Source organism: Sinocyclocheilus grahami, unplaced genomic scaffold (genome assembly GCF_001515645.1).
Source record: "Sinocyclocheilus grahami isolate Dianchi unplaced genomic scaffold, SAMN03320097.WGS_v1.1 scaffold443.1, whole genome shotgun sequence".
Lineage (NCBI taxonomy): Eukaryota > Metazoa > Chordata > Actinopteri > Cypriniformes > Cyprinidae > Sinocyclocheilus > Sinocyclocheilus grahami.
Window position 1 is genome coordinate 336,000 of NW_015505622.1, and position 21,359 is coordinate 357,358.

General features: G+C 37.9%; 2 protein-coding genes across 2 annotated transcripts in view; both read left to right on the forward strand.

The window, feature by feature from the left end:
- Window positions 1-2,313, forward strand: part of LOC107552224 (cAMP-dependent protein kinase catalytic subunit PRKX-like) — a 67,431-nt gene extending 65,118 nt beyond the window's left edge. Inside the window, exon 6 of the mRNA XM_016234073.1 lies at window positions 1,337-2,313. Within this exon, the coding sequence (XP_016089559.1) occupies window positions 1,337-1,462 (126 nt within the window). The 3' untranslated portion in view covers window positions 1,463-2,313. The remainder of the gene's footprint in view (window positions 1-1,336) is intronic.
- A 5,560-nt stretch (window positions 2,314-7,873) lies between these two features.
- Window positions 7,874-20,836, forward strand: LOC107552225 (matrix-remodeling-associated protein 5-like). Its single transcript, XM_016234074.1, has 6 exons — window positions 7,874-7,893; window positions 14,343-14,472; window positions 14,612-15,002; window positions 15,244-19,335; window positions 19,462-20,383; window positions 20,764-20,836. Exons 1-6 carry the CDS (start codon window positions 7,874-7,876, stop codon window positions 20,834-20,836), a joined length of 5,628 nt encoding a protein of 1,875 aa, XP_016089560.1.
- The last annotated feature ends 523 nt before the right edge of the window (window positions 20,837-21,359 follow it).

A 21,359-nucleotide genomic window follows, 5' to 3' on the forward strand; every position in this document is an offset into this window, starting at 1 on the left:
ATCACAGTACACCTCGCTTTTTCAGAGCGATGATCTTTGTAAAAATCGACGCGTTTCAGAAAGGCGGGGCATAGAAGAGAAATAATAATGTACATTATTTCACATACATTATACATTTCATTACACCAAATACACAAAATAATGTTCTTTTTAGCAGCATCATATGACCCCTTTAATTAGATTTCTGTTTACTGTAATTATGACTTTAGCCGGATTAAGGTCATCAAAAATCTGTTTACATGGTAGATTCTAAATCAGAGTATTGTCTTAATCATATTAAAATCGGAGTATTGTTGTCCATGTAAACGTACTCACATAGAGCTTTAGAATATGTCCTGTTATTAAATATTCATTTTGTGCCACTATTCATTTTCGTAAGATTTTTGTAAGTCATTACTGGCCACATAACTGTGACAACACCTTATTAAAAAGTGATCAACTTTTACTTTATTTACTGGTAGAATTATATAGCCAGAATATTTCCCATGGTTTACTGGACATACTTGGTAGCGGATAGTGGAAAGTATACATGCCCATTCAGTTTGGGGTCAGTCAATTGAAAACACAGTAAAAACCCCAAGGGTAACATTTTAGTACAATGACCTATTCTCACTATTAACTAGTTGCTTTTTTAGCATGTCTATTATTAACATATTGGCTGTTTATTAGTACTTATAAAGCACATATTCTGAGTGACCATATTCTACATCCCTAATCCAATCCTTATACCTAAATTTAACACCTACCTTATTAACTATTAATAAGCAGCAAATTAGGAGTTTATTGAGGTAAAAGTCACAGTTAATGGTTTGTTAATAGCAAGAATTAGACCTTGCAATAAAGCGTGGCCAACACTAGCATTGCCTGACGAAGGTCTTTGACCGAAACGTTGTTATTTTTAACTTTTTTGAATAAAAGGAGAATAACAGTGTGCAGATCTTTTTTCTATTATTCAACACTAGTATTGTGATTTAATATTATGACAACTGTTTGTTGTATTAATATTAAAATAGTAATGTAACATAAGATATTAATTAAATGTAATTACTTAGTTTATTCCTGTCACGGCAAAGTTGAATTTTCAGCAGCCATTACTCCAGTCTTTAGTTTCACATGATTTTTCAGAAATCATTATAAATGTTGAGGAGGAAAAACAATAAGGAAAAGTAATGCATTTAGAAACTGTGATACGTTTTTTCAAGATTTTTTGATGAATACGATTACTTTTGATCAATTGAATGATTCATTTCTTTACTGACTGCACACTTTTGAATGATAATGTGTATTTCACTTCATCTAAAGCTTCTTTAATGAGTTTTTCTCATTGCTGTGACAGCCACCCATAGTTCCCAAGGTATCTCACGAGGGTGACACGTCTAACTTTGACACCTATCCAGAGGATGAGTGGAAGAAGGACACACCAGTACCAGCTAAGGATCTGGAAATTTTCAAGAACTTCTGAAAAAATATTATTTTTAATGACTAAAAAGACAGGACTGGTAGAAGATAATGATTTAGAGCTGAAGATTTAACCTAACCATTCAGGGGACATCAAAAGGTCATAGTTGCATTATAGAGGCATGTCCTGCACACTTGAGAAACCGAAACAGACATCTTCTGATCATCATTATTGTCAACATAATCATGGTCAAATATTTACAGAGGAAACCATTCATCACTTCAGCATCATCTATTAAGTGATGAGCAACTTGATTCAACACCCTCTGAATCTCTTATAATATGCAAAATTAATGCTTTTAAAGCAATATCAAGGTTCTTTTTGCTGGGTCTTCGCTTATGCCTAAACATGTATGCTCATGGTTGTGTTATGGCTTTATATATTAAAAAGCTTGCTGAATTGGAGCTTTAAGCCTGACAAATTTAGTTTTCTGGTTATCTGAACTTGCTGTGTTGATCATTTCCTCCCACATGGTATTGCTATATAAATTTCGTAACATTGGGCCTGTTTCACACTGCACTCTCGGGCAGGCATGTAAACAAAGCAAAAGCGTAACTGCAACATTATGCTTTTATACTGGCAGCATTGTTCCGGCTTAACAACCTAGCCAGTCTATAAAAAAAAAAATGCATAGTCAATGTAAATGACACCAATGTATTTTAAAATGATAAAAAAAAAATTATAATTAAGACTACAAAATGTATAGACTGAAATGTCATTTACATGTGGTTGTAGGCCATATTTAAATCCAAAATATCAATCTACAGAACCCAAATTTCAAATTATAGCGATGACTTAGATTCAGTCATATTTACTAAACAAAAAGTGCTGCTGTGTGTGTGTGTGTGTGTGTGTGTGCGTGTGCGCGCGCATGCGTGTGTGTGTACTGGTTTATATATCCTGGTGGGGACTTAAACCTGACTACACACAGACTCATGGGGACTCGTGTCACGGTGGGGACCTAAATTGTGGTCCCCACGGGTACAAAAGCTTATAAATCATACAGAATTAAGTTTTTTGAAATTCTAAAAATGCAGAAAGTTTCCTGTGAGGTGTAGGGTTGGTGTAGGGCAATAGAATATAGGGTCTGTACAGTAGAAAAACCATTACGCCTATGGAGAGTCCCCACAAGGATAGCTGACCAGACTCTGTGTGTGTGTGTGTGTGTGTGTGTGTGTGTGTGTTTGTTTTTGATAAATCTATATTTCACTCCTGTTTTTTATTTGTATACTGTAACTTTTTGATGTTGTATGTAAACCCATCAGAAGAAAAAAATGCTTTGGCAAATTAATTATTACATTAAGTCATAATTATGAGGGGAAAAGGGTGAAATTATGAGTTTAAAAAGTTAGAATTATGAGAAGTCGTTAAATTTTGTCAATTTCAACTAGTCTCATTATGACTTTATATCTCAGTTTTGACATTGATGACATAAATTATAACAAAAGTCATGTCAGAATTCTGAAATAATTTGACTTAATTGACATATTTTTTTGACCCCCCCCCCCCCCATAGTCGAAATTATAACTAAAATTAAAAAAAGTTGTGATTAAAGTTGTGAAAAGTAAGTGATTATAATTGGAAATTGAGATTAAAAAGTAATGACTCTGTTTCAACTTGTCATGACATTTTATCTCATGATATGAGATTTTGGACTTTTTGTCATTAAAACTTTGTCATTCGTATTTGTATTTCTACTTTTATCTCATAATTTTATCTCGTAACAGTTTCTTTGTCATAATTTCAACCTTTTATTTCAGAATTATGACTTGCTCAAGTAATAATTTAGACACTTTGTCATGATTTTTTTTTTTTACCAAAGCTTTCATACATATGAGTCCCAAAATAAATGCACAGGAGTTGTCTACAGTGTGAAACAGAACGTGTTTTTGTGTTCTACTGTGCTGCTTTTTAATTCTTTTTCTTAGTATACATGCAATAGACAGATGTGTTTGGCCATTGCGCTGTCTAGCTTTTTTTCTTTTCTTTTTTTGCATCAGCACTACATTAAGGCAAGTTAAAAAAAAAACTTGCTTTCCATTCATCAGTGTTCATCAGTGTGCAGTTAGATACTATTGTGCTGCATCTTAAGTTGACCACAGGAGCGCAGTTTGTGTGAACGGCCCCAAGAACCAAAGAGCTTTTGAACACATTCCTGCCAGGATGTCAGACTAAGAATAGCAGGTGACGTAGAGGCACAGTAGCACTTACCTAATCATGACCTCACAAACCTGTAGGTAACCAATAAATGAACATTAATGCTTGTATTATGAGATGCCTGTTCACATACTTTGGCTGTTGTACTTGTTCTATATGTGTTTACTAATTGGTTAAGTGCATAAACAATTTACTAGCCAGGTGTTTTCTAAAGTTGCCTTTCATAGTTATGGGGGTGAATTTAGCAAACACAGTTTACATTGCTTCGTAATGCTACTTAATATATGTTGGGAAGAGAATTGACTATGGTGTGAAATGCTTAGAAATGTAGCTACTGTGTGTATGTTCAAAACAATTCTTCCTGTTTCTGGACTTCCATAGTTTTTCTTAACTGCTTTTGTCTTAAGCAGTAATATATCATACTGAATATCATTTATGTGATATCATTTCTTGAAATGACTGTTCTTTTTAAATTGCAAATGCAGTTTTATACTAAGGAAAGCAACTTGCAGATTTCATATGGACTTGACAGCTGTTACCATCTTGAGGATTTTTTTTGTTTGTCGTTGTTTCCTGTGTGAATAATTTTGCTGTATTCTCAATTTTTAGTGTTTCCTTTTTTTTACACTTGTTTGGGGGGGGGGGGAAATGTAATTTATATTGTTTGCAACAGCAAAAACTAAAATGAAGTTCTATGAACTTAAAAATGGACACAAACCAAGCATAGGATTTTATACTGGTTTTTAATCACACTTTTTTTTTAGTTTATCGGTACTTTCATTTTATTGCCTACTGAACATGTATGGTGTATTTTAGATGGTACAAGAGCAATATTACCTGCAACCAAGCTGTTATAAAAACTTGAGAAAATCTGCAAATCCTATATCCATGAAAATAAACTGAACTTTTCATGTGGGCAAAACTATTTGACTAATAGACCTGCAGCCTGTTATAACTTTTCAGTGTACTCTGACCAAACTCGTTGAAGTCTTATTGAGATAGGTTGGACTCTCAGTTTGATGGCACCAAGCCATACGCTCATTCACACCAGCCTCAGGAACCTTTTAAACTACAAGCTTAGAGGAAATTATTAGACCATTTACTGTAAGAGTCTTAATATATTCTCATTTTCCTATATACCCACGATTAAGTGCTTGCCACAGTTTCATATGCTAGTATTTCCCTCATTTGGTCCCTTTATAGTTTATTTTCCTTACGTATTCATGTAAAATGTATATTAAATGTACATTAGTAGTTAACAGGGCAAATTAGCATCACTCCTTTCCTGCAAAAGCAGATGAATGATCTCATCCATTAAGGTGTCATGAGACTGTTGCATTTTTAAGAGGTTATTTCACTCTCTGACCCCTGTGGTTAGACTTCACCCGTAGAGAAATGTTCAAACATAACTTTCTTTCTTCGCTCTGCTCCTTGTAAAATCGGACTACAGTTTAAACATTTTAAAGACGTTTAGTCCTGTCAGACACACCGCTGGGACAGACTAATTTTGCTTAATAGCTCCCTTACGGTCTTCAAAATGCCTGTATGAAGGATCTGTCCCCAACCTGATAGGAAATGGTTTTAATGTATGGTATATGTACCCACCGCACTTTGGCAGCTCAGCATAATATATTTCTAATTGTGACAGGAAAGCAGAAAAACACATTTCCATTTAACAACACGATTATGGTGTATTCATCTTTGTGTAAACTCATCTGTTTGTGTTCGAGTTGCTCAAATCCAACACATTTTTTGATACATCGCCATTTGAAAGATGTTCTCTGAAGCCACAATGTGAAAAGTTGCAGCTGCTGTTTTAATTCTTGGTACTGTCAACGCAGCTCTTACTTGATGACACTTTTTGGCTGAGTCAGTGGCGCTGAATGATGTTCTCTAATCTCTTTTTGTCCTGTAGAAGACTGATTTTGTTCGTTTATTGCATCAGAGTTACTTTATTTATTAGCAAAAGAAATTACAGTGTCAGTGCTGCTGTGTTGGAAATAAACCTGATGTGAATTTGCAGCTTGGCGCAAGGAACCTTAAAGTTGCTGAGTGTGGTGGAGTCTACTTCTATAAACCCAACAAACCTACCATTACTCCATCGTTCACCTACATGGCTCTCACTTAACCCCTCACCTCCTGGAGTAAACGGGTCAAAACGCCCCAAAAAAACTCAATTTAGAAACAAAACTATGGGACGACACCTTGTAATGACTGGTAACCACAGTGATCAGTGCAATTAAATGGCTTTAGGTTCTGATCTCATCAAAGAGTCCTGTCATCAGACCCCCACCACACCCGCAATGAGATATCATCATAGAGGAAACTCCACCCATCTACCAGCTACACCTCATGCTGCCCTCACATGCTATCAGACATGAACAGCCTCTCAAGTTGTATTTACAACTAGGAACCTCTGAGGTTTTTTTGATTCTCGAGTTTCAGAGTTGGGTAGGCCATAAACTAAACATGGCAGTTTACTGTAGTGAATGCTAAGTTTAAGGGGCTTAGCTTTGAACTAAAAATTGACAACTTATGCTTTGTTTGCTGTTCATTTACACAATTTGTTTTGGGGGCCTGAAAATGGGGGTTCAAAGGGCAAGTTGTTAAAAAACGATACCGTTAATGTTTCCATGTAAACTACAAATATGCAAATTTGTAAAAGGGGTCACATCATGTCTATTATGTGTATTTACCGAGCTCCGGCTCTGTAGATGAATGCATATATGCGCAAAAGCATAGCCTTTCTTTACAAAGTCACAGCGCCAACTACTGGCCTGGCATGCATCATACAGCATTTTTAGTTGTTTTTGCAGATCCGTGTGAGCGAGTATCGTTTTGACGGCATTGTCATCTGTACGCAAAACTTTTTAAAAATGCAAAAGAAAAACGTTTCTGTTATTAGTACGTCGTTGTTGTGTAAAAATACCGTAAGACTGCTTATTCGCTTTTCTCACAACATCTTTCTCTTGCTATTACAGTCATATACAGAATATTTCATTTCATTTACACAGATTTAAAAAAACGGCATTTATTTTATCGAGACTTCTAGCGCAGTCACAGTAGCATGAGTGATGTTTATATGGTTGGCAACAAATGGGACACTACATTGGATCTGTTGAAATCTGTTGGATATTTACTAAATATCTTATGATGTATATGACACTTGTCATAGCACTTACTGTACATTTTATTGCTCTTTTGTTGATTTTGATTGCTTCTATTGTCCTCATTTGTAAGTCACTTTGGATAAAAGTGTCTGCTAAATTACTAAATGTAAATGTAAATATATTAAAAGCATTTTGGCTTCAATGAGATTTCCACAAGCAGTGATTAAAAATAAACCTGGTGTCCTCCATGATTCCTATTATTTCTGACAACAAAGCAATTAAACACAACAAATTTGTAATTACACCTTCAGAATTGGGAAGTCAGAAATCAGCATGTTAAGGCGGAGTTAGACAGCTTCTTGTCCATAATGCCAAACTAATCATGATATAAAGGCAGAAACTAGTTCATATAAAGCAATAAAGGCAGAAATTCACTGTGGTTTTTGTTGTGAGAACTATTGGATATGATGGATTACCTACTGTATCATCTAGCATGCCCTGTCCCACCTTAAAGGTCTTGACCTTCTCAGCTGTATCCAACAAATAAAACCATGCATCTTAATTTTGACTTATTCTGATGAATTAATATTCAATTTATTGTAGTAAAAATGTTTGATCATTTTATTAATTAATTTTAAAGACCAAAGTGTTTACAGTTACAGTAGATGTGTTGCACATTGTGCACACATCAGAAAGCTGTTAGTGGGCTACACCAAGCAATGTCCTTTTGAAAGGAGGAGTGTGTCTGTGAATGTGATCAAGCTGCCTTCAGATACTTGACTTGGTTTGCATTTGGCTCTGATTTGAACTTTTTCTGTGTAGAATTATCATATGCAGGTCTTTCACTGATACACACCTGTTAGTACTTAGGAAGAGAAGCTCTCCGTCTGAGCGTTTGTGTCTCGGTCAATAGAAAAACAGTGATGGTTTATCCCAGATTTGGCTCACAGTCAGTCTCCTGGAGAAGCTTTGCTTTGTTGAGATCCAGCATTATCAGCACCGAGTCGTGCAACTCTTTATTGTCCGTTATATTTAATCACAAGAAGAAGAAAAAAACGTACATTAAAGTACATTACATATAACAAAGCAATGACTTTGAACAGGTTAACCCCCCCCCCCCCTTTTTTTGTGTGTGTGTGTCTGTATAATGACCGCATTCCTGGCAAGGTATTAACTAAGTTCAAAACTAAATATAATTTTAGGTTTTAAAGGGGTAGTTTACTATTCCTTTAAGTGCACTCACCGTGAGCAGCTTCTTGGTAATTAAAGGAGCTGTAAGCGATTTCAGGCATTTTCCTAGTTTCCACCATTTTGCTAACTTCCATTACCAAACTCCACCCTCTCTCCAAAGACATGTCAGCAAACCTGCAAAAGGAGTCACTGAATTTCAACTTACAGCAACTTTATGACTAGTGTTTATTCCCATGCTGATGTTGTCAGATGTGCATTGTATTGTAAGGGCTTTGATTAAAAAAAAAAAAAAAGCTAATAACATTATTGAAATGCGATAAAGCAGATGAAAAGCAAATCATCAGTAGATAGTTAAAACGCTTACTTCATTTCAAGCATGGTTGGGAACATACTACTTCGAGATTTGTTTCAAGTAAACAAAGAAAGCAGGCAGCTGGATATTGTAACAGAAATAACTCAAAGTGCATCTGTTTCTAAGTTATGCACTAATTGCATTTCTCTGCTCATACTTTCCATGTCCCTGTGCCCTTTAGCCGATCAAGGTAAACACATAATCTAATCTAACTGCTTTTGCAGACTTGGAGAAGGTTATTGATCAAAAGAGAATCCACACACTGGTCTATGAATGAAGCCATCTAGGTCTAACGCATTTATATTCAAAAACTGGCAAAAACATCGAGACTACCATTTCATAACAATTCCAACTATTATTAGAGGAACAGTTTTTTCGCCCAGAAATTAAAATGATCATCATTTACTTCACACTCATGATTTTATTCAGAAAAATGTTTAACTGCTTTTATCCATGCAGTGAAAGTCAGTGGGATTTAATGTTGTTTATTCCACAGAATAAAGAAAGTCATGCAGGGTTGGAACAACATGAGGGTGAGTAATGATTACAAACATGTAATTTTTGATAAACTAAGGTGTCAGTTGAAGCATGTGGATATCAGGCACAAAACCCTGCAATTGTGGGGACAGTTAAGGTCAGTAGATATAAGAGCCATAAAGACCATATCTAGGTCAGCCTAGAGTCCCCATTTTACCACCGGCAATGCTGTAATATTTCTTGATTAACCAGCTGTTGAGTGTAACAGCAGCTGAATTTAGAGCAGGCCTCTCTGGTGATGGTCATTGCACAAATATGCTTACTCAGATCTAAACGTCCATTTGCAGAGCCTCTGGGGAAGGAGTGAACTGTAGCTCTCATGATTACAGTCTAACGGTCTGATTAGAGGGGACGTCATTGCACGGAAATGAGAATGAAATTAGAGGGGATATTCTTGCATGGAGATCTAATTGAAATAATATTACATTTGATCTGTGTCTTATCCAAGTGGTGGATAAGAGCAATAGAGGAGACTTTTATATTAACATATTTATGATTTATGGCTGTAACTGTCAGAATGCATCAGTATCATCATGATTTGGACTCGTACAAAAGACTGATCCAAAACACTTGACACTTCTATTTAATTAACCGTAATGCTTTTCTTGGGGCCTTATGGTTACCAGATTCCTTCACTGTTCATCCAGGGTTGTTTTGAATGAATTGTTAATGGAATTTGATCTGACTTTATTCAGACTTTTACAGAAAAGCAGACACACATGTATGACACAAATACATCATTTTAACGGTTGTTTTCCACAAAGTCTTCAAATAATGGCAAGGCTCTTTGTAAATGAATTGCTTGGTGGTCAGTCTGCATCATCAGATTGACTCAGCTTGGTTTTTATTCATAATGGGGAACTGACTGATTTGTTATGTCTCGTCTTTGTTCTTGTTTGTGAGTAATGGCATCAAATTTTTTGCTTATCAAAACAAGTTTAAGATCTATACACAACAAAATATAATTAAAGATGTCTCTCGGCATTGCGGCTGGCTATGCAATGAGTGCCATGTTTTTAAGATATCAAGATGTCAGTGAAAAAGTTTGTAAAATGTGTAGCAGACCTGTCCATTCTGTTCCATTATACATCCTGTGGAAGTGTGGTTTGATGAGGAACATTGCCTTTTGTAGCTGCATATGAAAGTCGCAGTTCAAGCTTGAATTGCTCCAATGGAAAGAAAATCTTATTACAAATCTAGTTTATTTTAAGTTGTTACTTTGTATATAATTGTAATGAATTACATATATACACTGTATATATAACCCAGCCGGGTCCTTAACAGAAACATTTTGTGGTACAGTTGTATCTGCTGTGTTTCCACGCTTGCCACTTGAGGTTCTGACATTTGTCATGGCTTTGTTTGTTTCATCGCTCCAGCAAGCACTGCTTGTTTGGACATTTTAATTCTCCACTTGGACTCATTATGTTTGGACTGGTAAGTCACTGCATGCTGATCCATACATACCATTACCGTGAACTATTCTGCTGACTCAGATTATAACATTGGCCTTCGTCAAAACAAAACAAAAAGAGAATCTCTGAAGAAAAATCCAAAAACTCAGCGGAAGCAAGAATGGAACAAGCAGTTGACAGGATTGTGACCTACACAGCCCAACCAACTTAACCTAAATTAAATTTTATTTACAAATTTGAAAAAATATATTTTTTTAAAGTGTGGTATAATTTTGAATGATTCATGTGTGCCAAATAAGTATATATTTATTTCTGTCATGACAACTCTCGGAGGGATTGGCATGGTAATGTACATGACAATGTTAATGTATTTGGTCTTGGCGGAATAGATCTGCTACGCTGCTGCTGCTGCTGCGGCAGAGCAAGTACCGAGACTTGCTACTGCCAATAGATCCACAACATGCTGCTGTGAGCATGTAAGAAATACTGCTGCTGCACATATAACATACATGAAATAACCCCCATATAGCATACATGAATCACCTCGTAGCAGATCTACACAGGTGGAGCTGGGGAAGGTGGAGGGTTTCTGAAACAAGCTGCAACTGCTACGGCAAGCACTTGTCATATATTTGAATGTTGAGCAGCGAGCTTATTGGCTACCGATACAGGAGAGAACCAATCAGCTGTGCCATGTGATAATGATGTCATTAGGTCAGCTTGAGTTAGACCTATGCGCCATCTAGAGTTTCATGCCAGAACTCTGTATAAATTTTTTTTTTTTTTGCTCACAAATTTAATTTAAAAAAAAATTTTCTTCTCTCTGTTGATAAATTCAAGAACGCATTGCAGTTCAGCCAATCACATTCAGATCTACTTCCAATAGAGTATACAACACTCATGTTTTACAATCAAATCAACAACCAATTAATATCAAGTATTGCTCTGTGCTGTTTCAAGCTTGATAAATTGTATCACTGTCACGATACAGAAATAAAGTCAGTTATAACGTCTATTTCATGCCAACTATAAGAAACGGAGCAGAATTGCATTTTAATTGTTTTTTTTAAAAGAGCATCTGCATTTTTTCAGGGGCGAACCAATCTGACATCTATGTCAAGTACTGGCCTGGTCAGGCTGTAGATTATACAGAACTCATATGGATGTAGCCACATAATGGCAGGCCTCTGGTGTGATGTCATTATAGTCTGTGTTCCTTCAAGAAGAGCTTGTTGATATTGGTATTAATCATGCATTTTCCATGTGATCTCAACATGGAATGAACGAGTAGGCAACATATTTCATATTTGAATATTACATGCAAATAGAGAATAATATGAAACACACTGCAGTATAAAGTGTGATACAATATAATTCGATTTGATCATGGTGAATTCAGTGTCCCACATCCCAGCTGTCATTCCTTTTATAAGCCCCTATAAAAGCCCCTCAGTCCTTGACACACTGACATACTCAATAGGCACCAGTAGACAAGTGAGTCATGCCCTGGCAGAAGTAAAGTATATCCTGGCATAGTTTCCAGGAGATGTCTTAGCTTTGAGAGAGGAAACATAAAACTAAAGCTCATGGCTGAAAGACAGTCCAAAGATTTATCATACCAACAGCACACTGCAAGTTTAAGCACTGCCTGAGGCCTTCCTATCAGCCCATCTTGTTATTGAATGCAATTTCCTTTCAAATCAGTTTAGACATTTCCAGGTCAATGATAACAGGTTGATTTCATTTCTTAATAAATATATGTGTATATGACGACGGGTTTCACATTTGATACAAATACTATAAGGATTGTGTAATTAAGACTTCGGTTTTACTATACTAAATAACTGCTGTGCTGTGTTGAGGGGAAAAAAATGAAATCGAGAAGAGCTGATCATTTCCATGAATTCCATGAGCTCTCTAATCCTTTGACATTGAGTTATGATGTAAACATGGTCTCCCATAAAGGTCGACTCCTGTCATCACCCTGTTATTACTGCCATGCAGGTAAACTGACATTAGTTCACCATCTTTTCCCCTTTGAATTGTGACCAAAGACATCTTATCAAAGGCTTTGCTGTTGTAGCTTCAAACATCAAGATATCCTATAGAAGAAGCATGAAAACAGAGGTTAGAAATTAAAACTAGGGGGAAAAAATATTTTTTTGAGAAGGCTGGTTTGTTCCATGAATGCAATTGGAAAATAAATCACCAAGTACAAGGTCTATTGACACCAAACAGAATACTGGGTGCAACAATTCAGTTCAATAAACGGTTTAATATAAATGAACGGCTTTAACGTGTCTGTTCTGACCGTCATGAATATTTGCATACCATAAATGCATCACAATTTTTAACGGTGAGTTGTTGTTTTGGCCGTCACATAAAACTATTATTTTGCTATGCCACAGTGAATAGCAGATAAGGAATCTGGAACCAACTCTTTTGTTTATGTATTCTTGTATTTGATTGTTTGATAAACATTACAGCAAATGTAAAAAAAAAAATTCATTTTAAAGCTGTTAATACTGTTCGACTTCCTTATTTCCGTTTTACAAATGTAAAGTTGTTCTGCACTTTGTGTACCCTGGTTATGGGTATGTCTGCTTTTCAATAAGTGCCACCTATAGTCAAAGAATGAAATTGCATTTTCAATTTGTGAACAGGCCTTTTAAGAGTTTGATAGCATGCGGATCAGACAACAATCAACCTTTCTGTTGTGCACTTTCTACAAAATACAAAAGTGATGTGCAACATATCCTTTAAATATTTGCCTACGGATAGATGATTACAAGCTAGCTTTGTTACGCAAAAAAAAAAAAACTCTTCCGCATTTATAAATGCGCAAATAATTGTAAATTATATTAAATTACAATAAGGTTATTCCAATATCTGATCATCAGACTCTTGTCTTTTGGAGTCTTTTTCTTGTGAATATTCTGCGCTGCTGTTGAATGGACATTCAGATAGACATGTCTTGCTTTCTCACTTATGAAACAGACATCAAGTTTATCTCATTCCAGAAGCAAAAGGCCAGTACTTTATACAACTTTGATTTAACACTGGCTGTCGGTGTAGTGATATGGCAGCCTCATTAATGTCTGCCACAGGAGGAGATAAAACTAATTGAATGTATGCTTCCAGATCTTATCATACAGATGATCTTCTACACTAATGAGCAATGTATGAATCTCACATCTCAAACTGTATAATTTAATTACTCTCCCATAGGAGCCCCTTCCTGGATCCTGCCAGAGTCTCATCTTCTGGGGGGGTCAAAATCTTTTTTCCACATTCTAGCCCTTTCACTAAATTCCTCCAAAGGAGTCCATGTGGATTTCTTTAGAGGTGCATCTGTTAAAACCCCAAATGCTCTCAGTTACTAAGTGAGAATACTTTATCCTTTCCTGTTCAACATTTTGCATTGTGTCATATCAATCTTTACAAGTAAGCACTCCGAGTGCTGCAGGTTCAAACCTTTTCTTCTGTAAACAGTTGCTGTAAGAGCAATGATGTATTAGTAGATCATATCCGGCGCACCCCAAGTATGTTTAACAAGTTTCAGAAATATTTCAATCATAAAGTTTAAAACAACTGTTCTGGAAGCACAGCTGAATAAATCTCAGTTTATCACCCTTTGGTGGATAGACTGCTCTACAGCAGATGTTAAATGATAATATAGGTCTCTTACACCATTTAGTGATTCATTGGTAAGTTTATGTCCAATCTGATGTCCAAGGAACATCTCACGCCTCTTACCGATTTCACTGGTGAAGAACACTGGAAAGAAGTGTCCATTGTTTTTAGGTTGTGGTTGTTTTGAAAGGAATTCTTTGAATGTGTTGTACAGCTGTTGAGTTAATTATGTGAGCAGGCTTGTGTTTTAGTCATTACTGGTGCTACAGGTAATTGTTATATAATAGTGCACTTACAGTAGAGCATTCTATGTGCTTAGCATCTGTTTGCGATCTGAGCCAGACATGTTGAAAATATGTTACACAGTGTAATCTGGGGTTTCTGGGATAATCCTGATTTATATTCTCTCTTTGAAAGTAAATCTGCAACATCATTGCATAATTAACCTTAATCTTATTCACCCCTTCTTATGTCCCTCCTTCATTCAGGTTTAATACTATACATAGAATAACTTACAGCTCTTTCGCTGGGTTACGAAAACTGGAGCTTCTTTTAATGCATGGCAATGATGTGCATCAAATTCCTGATGGAACATTCCGTGACCTCATATCCCTTCAGGTACTGTCAACTTTTTCCTTTGGAAATGTATTATTTCTGTACTTTTTTTGTTGTACTACTGTTCACAATGACACAATATATTTATGGAACAACTATTGCAATGAAATGACACCGAGTAAAAATGCCTCTTTCTTTGCAGATGCTGAAACTAAGCTATAATAAACTGAAGGTAATTAGCAGACAGACCTTTGTGGGTCTCTGGAGTCTCACTAGGTTGCACCTGGATCACAACAGACTTGAGTTCATCCACCCCAATGCATTCCAAGGCCTCACGTCTCTTCGCCTTCTCCAACTGGAGGGCAATCAACTTCAGCAGCTCCACCCAGCCACCTTCTCCACTTTCTCTATTCTTGGACACTTCCCAGTTTCCACCCTGAAACACCTGTACCTGTCTGATAATTTACTGACCACTTTGTCACAGAGGATGCTAGCAGGCATGCCCTACCTGGATAATCTCTCCCTGCATGGGAACCCTTGGACCTGTGACTGTCGCATGAGGTGGTTCAAAGTCTGGAATAAAAATTCGCCAGGTAATTATCATAAATATCGATGATCATGTTGTCGTTAACAAACAATAGGATGTTGTATCAGTTCAGAGGGAAAAGTAGTAGAAATCATAAACTGTTATTATCATCTGCATGGGATATTTGTGATTATACTGAACTCATAATAGTAAAAATAGTTGCAGAATTGTTTCTAATGCTTATCACTTTATTTGATCTTGATAAATTTCCACTTACTGTACTTCGACCACCTCCCTTTCTTTTCCAGGAGTGCTGAAATGTAAAAAGGACAAAGCCTATCCAGATGGCCAGCTATGCCCTATGTGTTTTTCTTCAAAACATCTAAAGAGGAAACAGCTCCAGGAGTTGGAGAAGCCCACTTGCAATAGTCCCATCATCAGCACGGCTCACAGAGACATTTCCCCAGAGGACACAGAAAGTGACCTCTTGACGATTGATGAATTTCGTCAACCCCTTGGCAACATTTCCCTGGGCCTGTCAGATGAACATGGACATCAAGTAGACTTGGAATGCCTTGTCACTGAGCCAAGAGAGCTGACTAGCATAGGCTGGGACTATGTTAACCAGTATCAAATATCAGCAAATGTGACTCTGACGTTAGATTTAAAGTGTGCAACTGACAGGTCCAGTTATGAGAGGTTGTGGAGATTGATTGCATATTACAGTGATGTTCCAGCCCACCTTCGAAGAGAAATTATGTTGAGTAAGGAACCTTACACAAGCTTCAGATATCGGCAAGATGTTGAAAGGGATGCTCTTTACTATACAGGAGTAAAAGCTAACATAGCAGCTGACCCACCCTGGATAATGCAGTCATCAATGGACCTTCAGCTAAACAGACTTCAGTCTACAAGTAAAACTGTTCGACTAATTCTAAGCACCCATATGACTGAGGTTATGGAAAAGGAATCTATAAGAGAGCAGAGTAGGGGCTGGGTTGTAATTGAGTCCAAGAACAACACTAGAACGATGCAGGCTGCTGTCGTGGGAAGTCCTGCTGAGATAGACTGTTCCATACAAAGCTCAGGGAACGAATCAGTTAAATGGATGCTACCAGATGGCTCTACTTTAAAAACACCATATAGCAATGGTGATAATAGGCTTTCAGCATCAAATGCTGGTCTTCTTAAAATCAAATCTGTGGACCATTCTGATTCAGGAGTGTACTACTGTATTGCACAGGTTTCAGATGACCTTACTATCCTCCCTTTTCGCCTAACAGTGGAGGAATCCTCCAGTCCACCTCCTGGAGGTGAAGGAGTAACAGAGCCAGTTACAGGATTCACAGGTGGACCTTTTTTCCTTCCATGTGTTGCCACCGGATCCCCTGATGCTGAAATACACTGGATTCTCCCTGATGGTAGTATTATAAACAAGTGGGTAAACATTTCCAGGATATTTGTGGCTTCAAATGGATCTCTGATTATTCGACACAGTCAGCTTTCAGACAATGGATACTATAAGTGTGTAGCAGGAAATCAGCATGGGATGGATACTTTGGCCAGAAAAGTAATAATATCAAGGCCAACAGGTTTACTCCCATTACGGAAGTACTCTAGTAGCCCTCAACCTGCTGAGGGAGTTTCAACCCAAGTCCTTGTGACAAACGACATGGAGTCTTCTGGGGATAATGAACCTGAAGAGTTTTTAGAGAAAGTGCTTACTAGGCAAGTGGATTTACCCAATCGGCGGCACGTCCCAAGTGTGGGAATAAGGAGAGTCCATCCATTTAGGAACTCTTGGAGACGCCCTGCCACACCAAGGAGGAGAGTAGTGGATAGGGTTAACACTGTAGAGTCAAGAAGAAACATTAGTGTGTCAAACAACCAAATAGACCCAAAGCGCTGGGCTAGCATTTTGGCGAAAGTTCGCAGTGGTGGAACTAGTTTAAAAACAACTACTCCAAACTATGTTCAGACCAGTTCAAACAAAATACAGGAGTCAGAGACTGCCTACACAAAGCAGTCAGAAGTTGCTAACAAGATTGAAGGATCATCTGCAGAAGATACAACAATAGAGGGCACCAGGGCACCAGTAAAGGATGTGTTGTACTCAGTCACAATGTCACAGATGCCCACTGAGGCTACAGAGTACAACTTGGATATAAGAGCTCTGGATTCTGAGGATTCGAGACATGTTGTCTACCAGATAGCTGCTCCTGAAACAGATCCAAATTCAGATTTGTTTACAGTTAGCACATATATCACACATCCCACAGTTGGACCACAGATGACCCATTTTACTTTGGGAGATTCAGAGGTTGCAGAAGGAGTTGCAGTGAGCACTGTGTGGAGCACAGCATCATATGGAACCCATTTACAGGAAAACCAAAGCCACACAATGGATGGTGGCAGGGTAACTGAAGCAATTCAAAAGTCTGATGGCAAAGAAGATGAAGAACGCAGGGTTTTGCAAAACCCTGAGCTTGTGGGAGAGGTTTATCAGGGAAGGATGGATCACAGCTTAGCATCGACCACAGCAAAAACCTTCACAGAACCAAGTACAGAAACTGCTGTGTACTCTTTTACTGAAATTCTTACTACAATTAAGCAAGGACCACAGACCCTACAAAAGCACATAACTCAGAAGAAACATAATGTCTCAAAAATTCCACTGCTTCTCACTGTGACATCAACCACCAAACCCACTTCAGGACATAAAGCAACCTTCACTAATTCATTTAATGCTTCTTCCTCACGTGCTAGGAACTCATCCAGTTTGAGGAGGAGGAATGGTGGAAGAGGAAGAAAGACTAATCGAATTAGAAGTAAGACAAACAGTTCTAAATCATCAGTATATGTCACCCCACAGCCCAATTCAGCTTCAATTGTGGAGGTTACAAATTGGTTTTCAGTCATTACTAAGACAACTGCCTCCTCTCAAACTAAAATAGAAACATCTTCATGGGCCAAAAGTGCAGGAGCCAAAATGAATATTACTGTTCCATTAACTGACAGTCAACCACCGTCACTAGGCAAAATGACTCCATTATACAGTGGCAGGAATAACAAAATCCATACATCCACATCCCAAGAAAATGTATCTATGACAAAGGATAGACACTCATTTGATTCTAAGCCAGCTCAAGAACTTAAAAACACTGCAATAGTACCAGTGTCTCCATCAATATTCAGTAATTTTGGTAGAGAACAAGAAAAGGCAACTATACAGAAAGAAAACAAATCCAACTTGTCCCCCCATATTACAAATCCTCCTGTGAAGGCAGACATCCATGAGTGGTTTACAAGCATTCATACCCCTGCAGCTAAAAAGTTTGAAGAGACTCAACAGGGAAAAATGACAAGAGACCCCAGCTCGATTCCAACATCAGACAGCTCTCATGCACAATTAGAGGAACTTCCAGGTGCAAGTCCAGATAAAACAAACAACCAATATAACCCCACACAGACTGAAAACATTCTGTCATACAAAGAGCTTGAAGGAAGGTTTTCTGTGAGGCCATTCACTTCATCTTCCCCAAACATCCAGAATGAAATTCTTAAAAATAATTTGGAAATCCAACATGGTTCAGCAACAGCAGCCACTACAATTTTTGAGGGGGCACAACAGAGTTCCCGGGTTCCAACTGGCAGCCCCAAAATCTTTCAAGTATTAGTGCTTGCAACAACCAACCCAAGCAGGCTTTCAACTGGCAGCATTCACGACAGAGAAGATTCTTCTTTATCCATGAATCCTTGGGCTCCATCAGAAAATGCTGATCTACCTCCAGTTACAAAAGAAAACATTATTGCCACAACAACAACTACAACAGCTCTGAAATCTTCTACAGTACATACCCATATGTTTTACCCAAATACACCCACATCTGTAAGCATGCTAGGTGAACTAGACGATGCTAATCACATTCCTGACAGTGACAAAGAGATATTTGTAACCCCAGGCAAAGAAATTATTAGTAAGATAGAACTTAGCAGAACAAATAGCAGGGCAGGACCTCCAGTCACACAATTTCCTTATCAATTAGCCAGTGTTTCTGAGGAAACAGTATCTCAAGAATTAGAAGTAGACATACACAAAAAGACCACTACAAAAACAGCCACGACTCAACCACTTCACTCAACTTCAACAGTATCTTCACCCAAGAAAAAACTTCCTGGTAGGCCAGGTGTTCAGGGTAGAGGAAGCTCTTTGATACATTATGCCACATCAGGAGGACCTCAACAAAGACCAACAGCAATGCCCGAGGGTAGTGGCAAACCTTGGATCATCAGCACAGACATTAGATCAGTAACAGCACATGCTGAGACTGATGCTTATTTGCCTTGTGTGACTGTGGGGAAACCCAGTCCCTTCCTTTCATGGACTAAAGTATCCACAGGTAGGAAATATATGGTTTATCATTATCTAACAATATTACAATAACGTTTTCAATCCTTTGTTGACACATGCATGTAGAAATATATTCTGTTGATTCTGAACTAACTCTGTCACTGTTTTCTTGCAGGGGCAAGTGTAACACAGAATACCAGGGTTCAAAGATTTGAGGTCTCCTCTAATGGTACACTCATAATCCACAATGTACTTCCTCTGGACCAGGGCCAGTACCTCTGCAGTTCCCAAAACCAGTATGGAGAGGATAAAATTGTGGTTAATTTAATTGTTCTGGCTGAACACCCCAGAGTGCTGCAGACTCGCTATAGTGAAGTCACAGCATACCTTGGAGAAACTGTTCAGTTTGAGTGTCAGTCCCAAGGGCTTCCTCAGCCTCGGATCACCTGGATCCTACCAGACAGGGAAATGGTACATTCTAGTGGACCTACTCATGCCAATCCTGAAAACAATGTCTCAGTCTTACCTAATGGCACGCTTCACATGAAATCGGTTAGTCACATGGATCGAGGAATTTACAAATGCATTGCAAGCAATGCAGCGGGTGCTGATACAATATCTGTTCGGCTGACTATTGCAGCCTTGCCACCCATCATTCAGCAATCAAGACATGAGAATGTCACTCTTCCAGAGGGAAGCGCTGCCTACTTGAATTGCACTGCCAGGGGTGCCCCTCCACCTTCCATTGGCTGGATTACCCCTGATGGAATGCAGCTCCGTCCATCACAGTTCATCAATGGACGTAACTTGTTTGTATTCCCAAATGGGACACTCTATGTTCGTAGTCTCTTTCCAACAGATGCAGGGAGGTATGAATGCTCAGTAACCAATGTGGTTGGCACTGCACGGAGGACCATTATTTTGACTGTAAGAAAGTCCATAATATACTCAAGAGCCAAGATTACATTCTCTTCGCCTCAAAAAACAGATGTGGTCTATGGAAGCAGGTTGCACCTGGACTGTATTGCATCAGGGAATCCAGAACCCAGGATAATCTGGAGGACTCCATCGAAAAAACTTGTGGATGCTCACTACAGGTAATCTAAACACTTCACTGAAGCACATCTCCTTTGCAGGATAGTGCATTCTCGGTTTGTACACATTAGACAAATATACACATAGCCACTGTCTTCCTTTCGTTTTCTCTCAGCATTTCTCTTGCTCCTTAAAGTATGCACTTAGACACGGTTTTCATAACTTTGCATCTTGTTTTGACTGATGAGACATGTTCCTCTTTGCATGCAAATCAAACACTCTAACTGCTCTTCTAAAAGAAGGGCACATCTTGTTATGAAATCTCAAGCATCATTTTTAATCTACATAAAAAGCAAAAATCTTCTTAGTAAAATTTTTCATTACAGTGCTCAAATTACACATATTAAAAATATATAATAATAATGTCTTTTGTATATTTCAGTTATGATCAAAGGATTGAAGTGTCTGCCAACGGTACACTATCCATCAGATATTTTAGAGAAGCCAAAACTTAAGAGTCCTAAAATGGAGTCACTCTTACTGACTGTAGGCAGGACCATTAATCTTAACTGTTCAATTGATGGGTCACCAACCCCACAGCTGACTTGGATCCTTCTAAATGGCTCTCCACTACAGGGTGGTGCACAATTCAGTAAATTCCTCCACAAGTCCGATGGAACTTTGGTCATTAGTAATCCTGCTCTCTCAGAGGCAGGCACATATCGTTGTTTGGGACGCAATGCTGCTGGAATGGTTGAAAGAACTGTTACATTAATGCCAGGACACAAGCCAGAAATCAATAACAGGTATAACTCACCTGTTAGTATCATGAATGGGCAAAGTTTACATCTGCACTGCTTGACAAACACTGACTCTGTCCACCTCGCCTAACATTTTCATACCTTTCAGTTGTAACAGTTATAAATTATTTGTTTTTTGAAAACTAATGTATTTCTATTTGCATATTTTTAATAAAGATGTTAAAATAAAATAAAAAGGTTGATGTCAGCCATTCTGATACAGATAACACAGATGCTA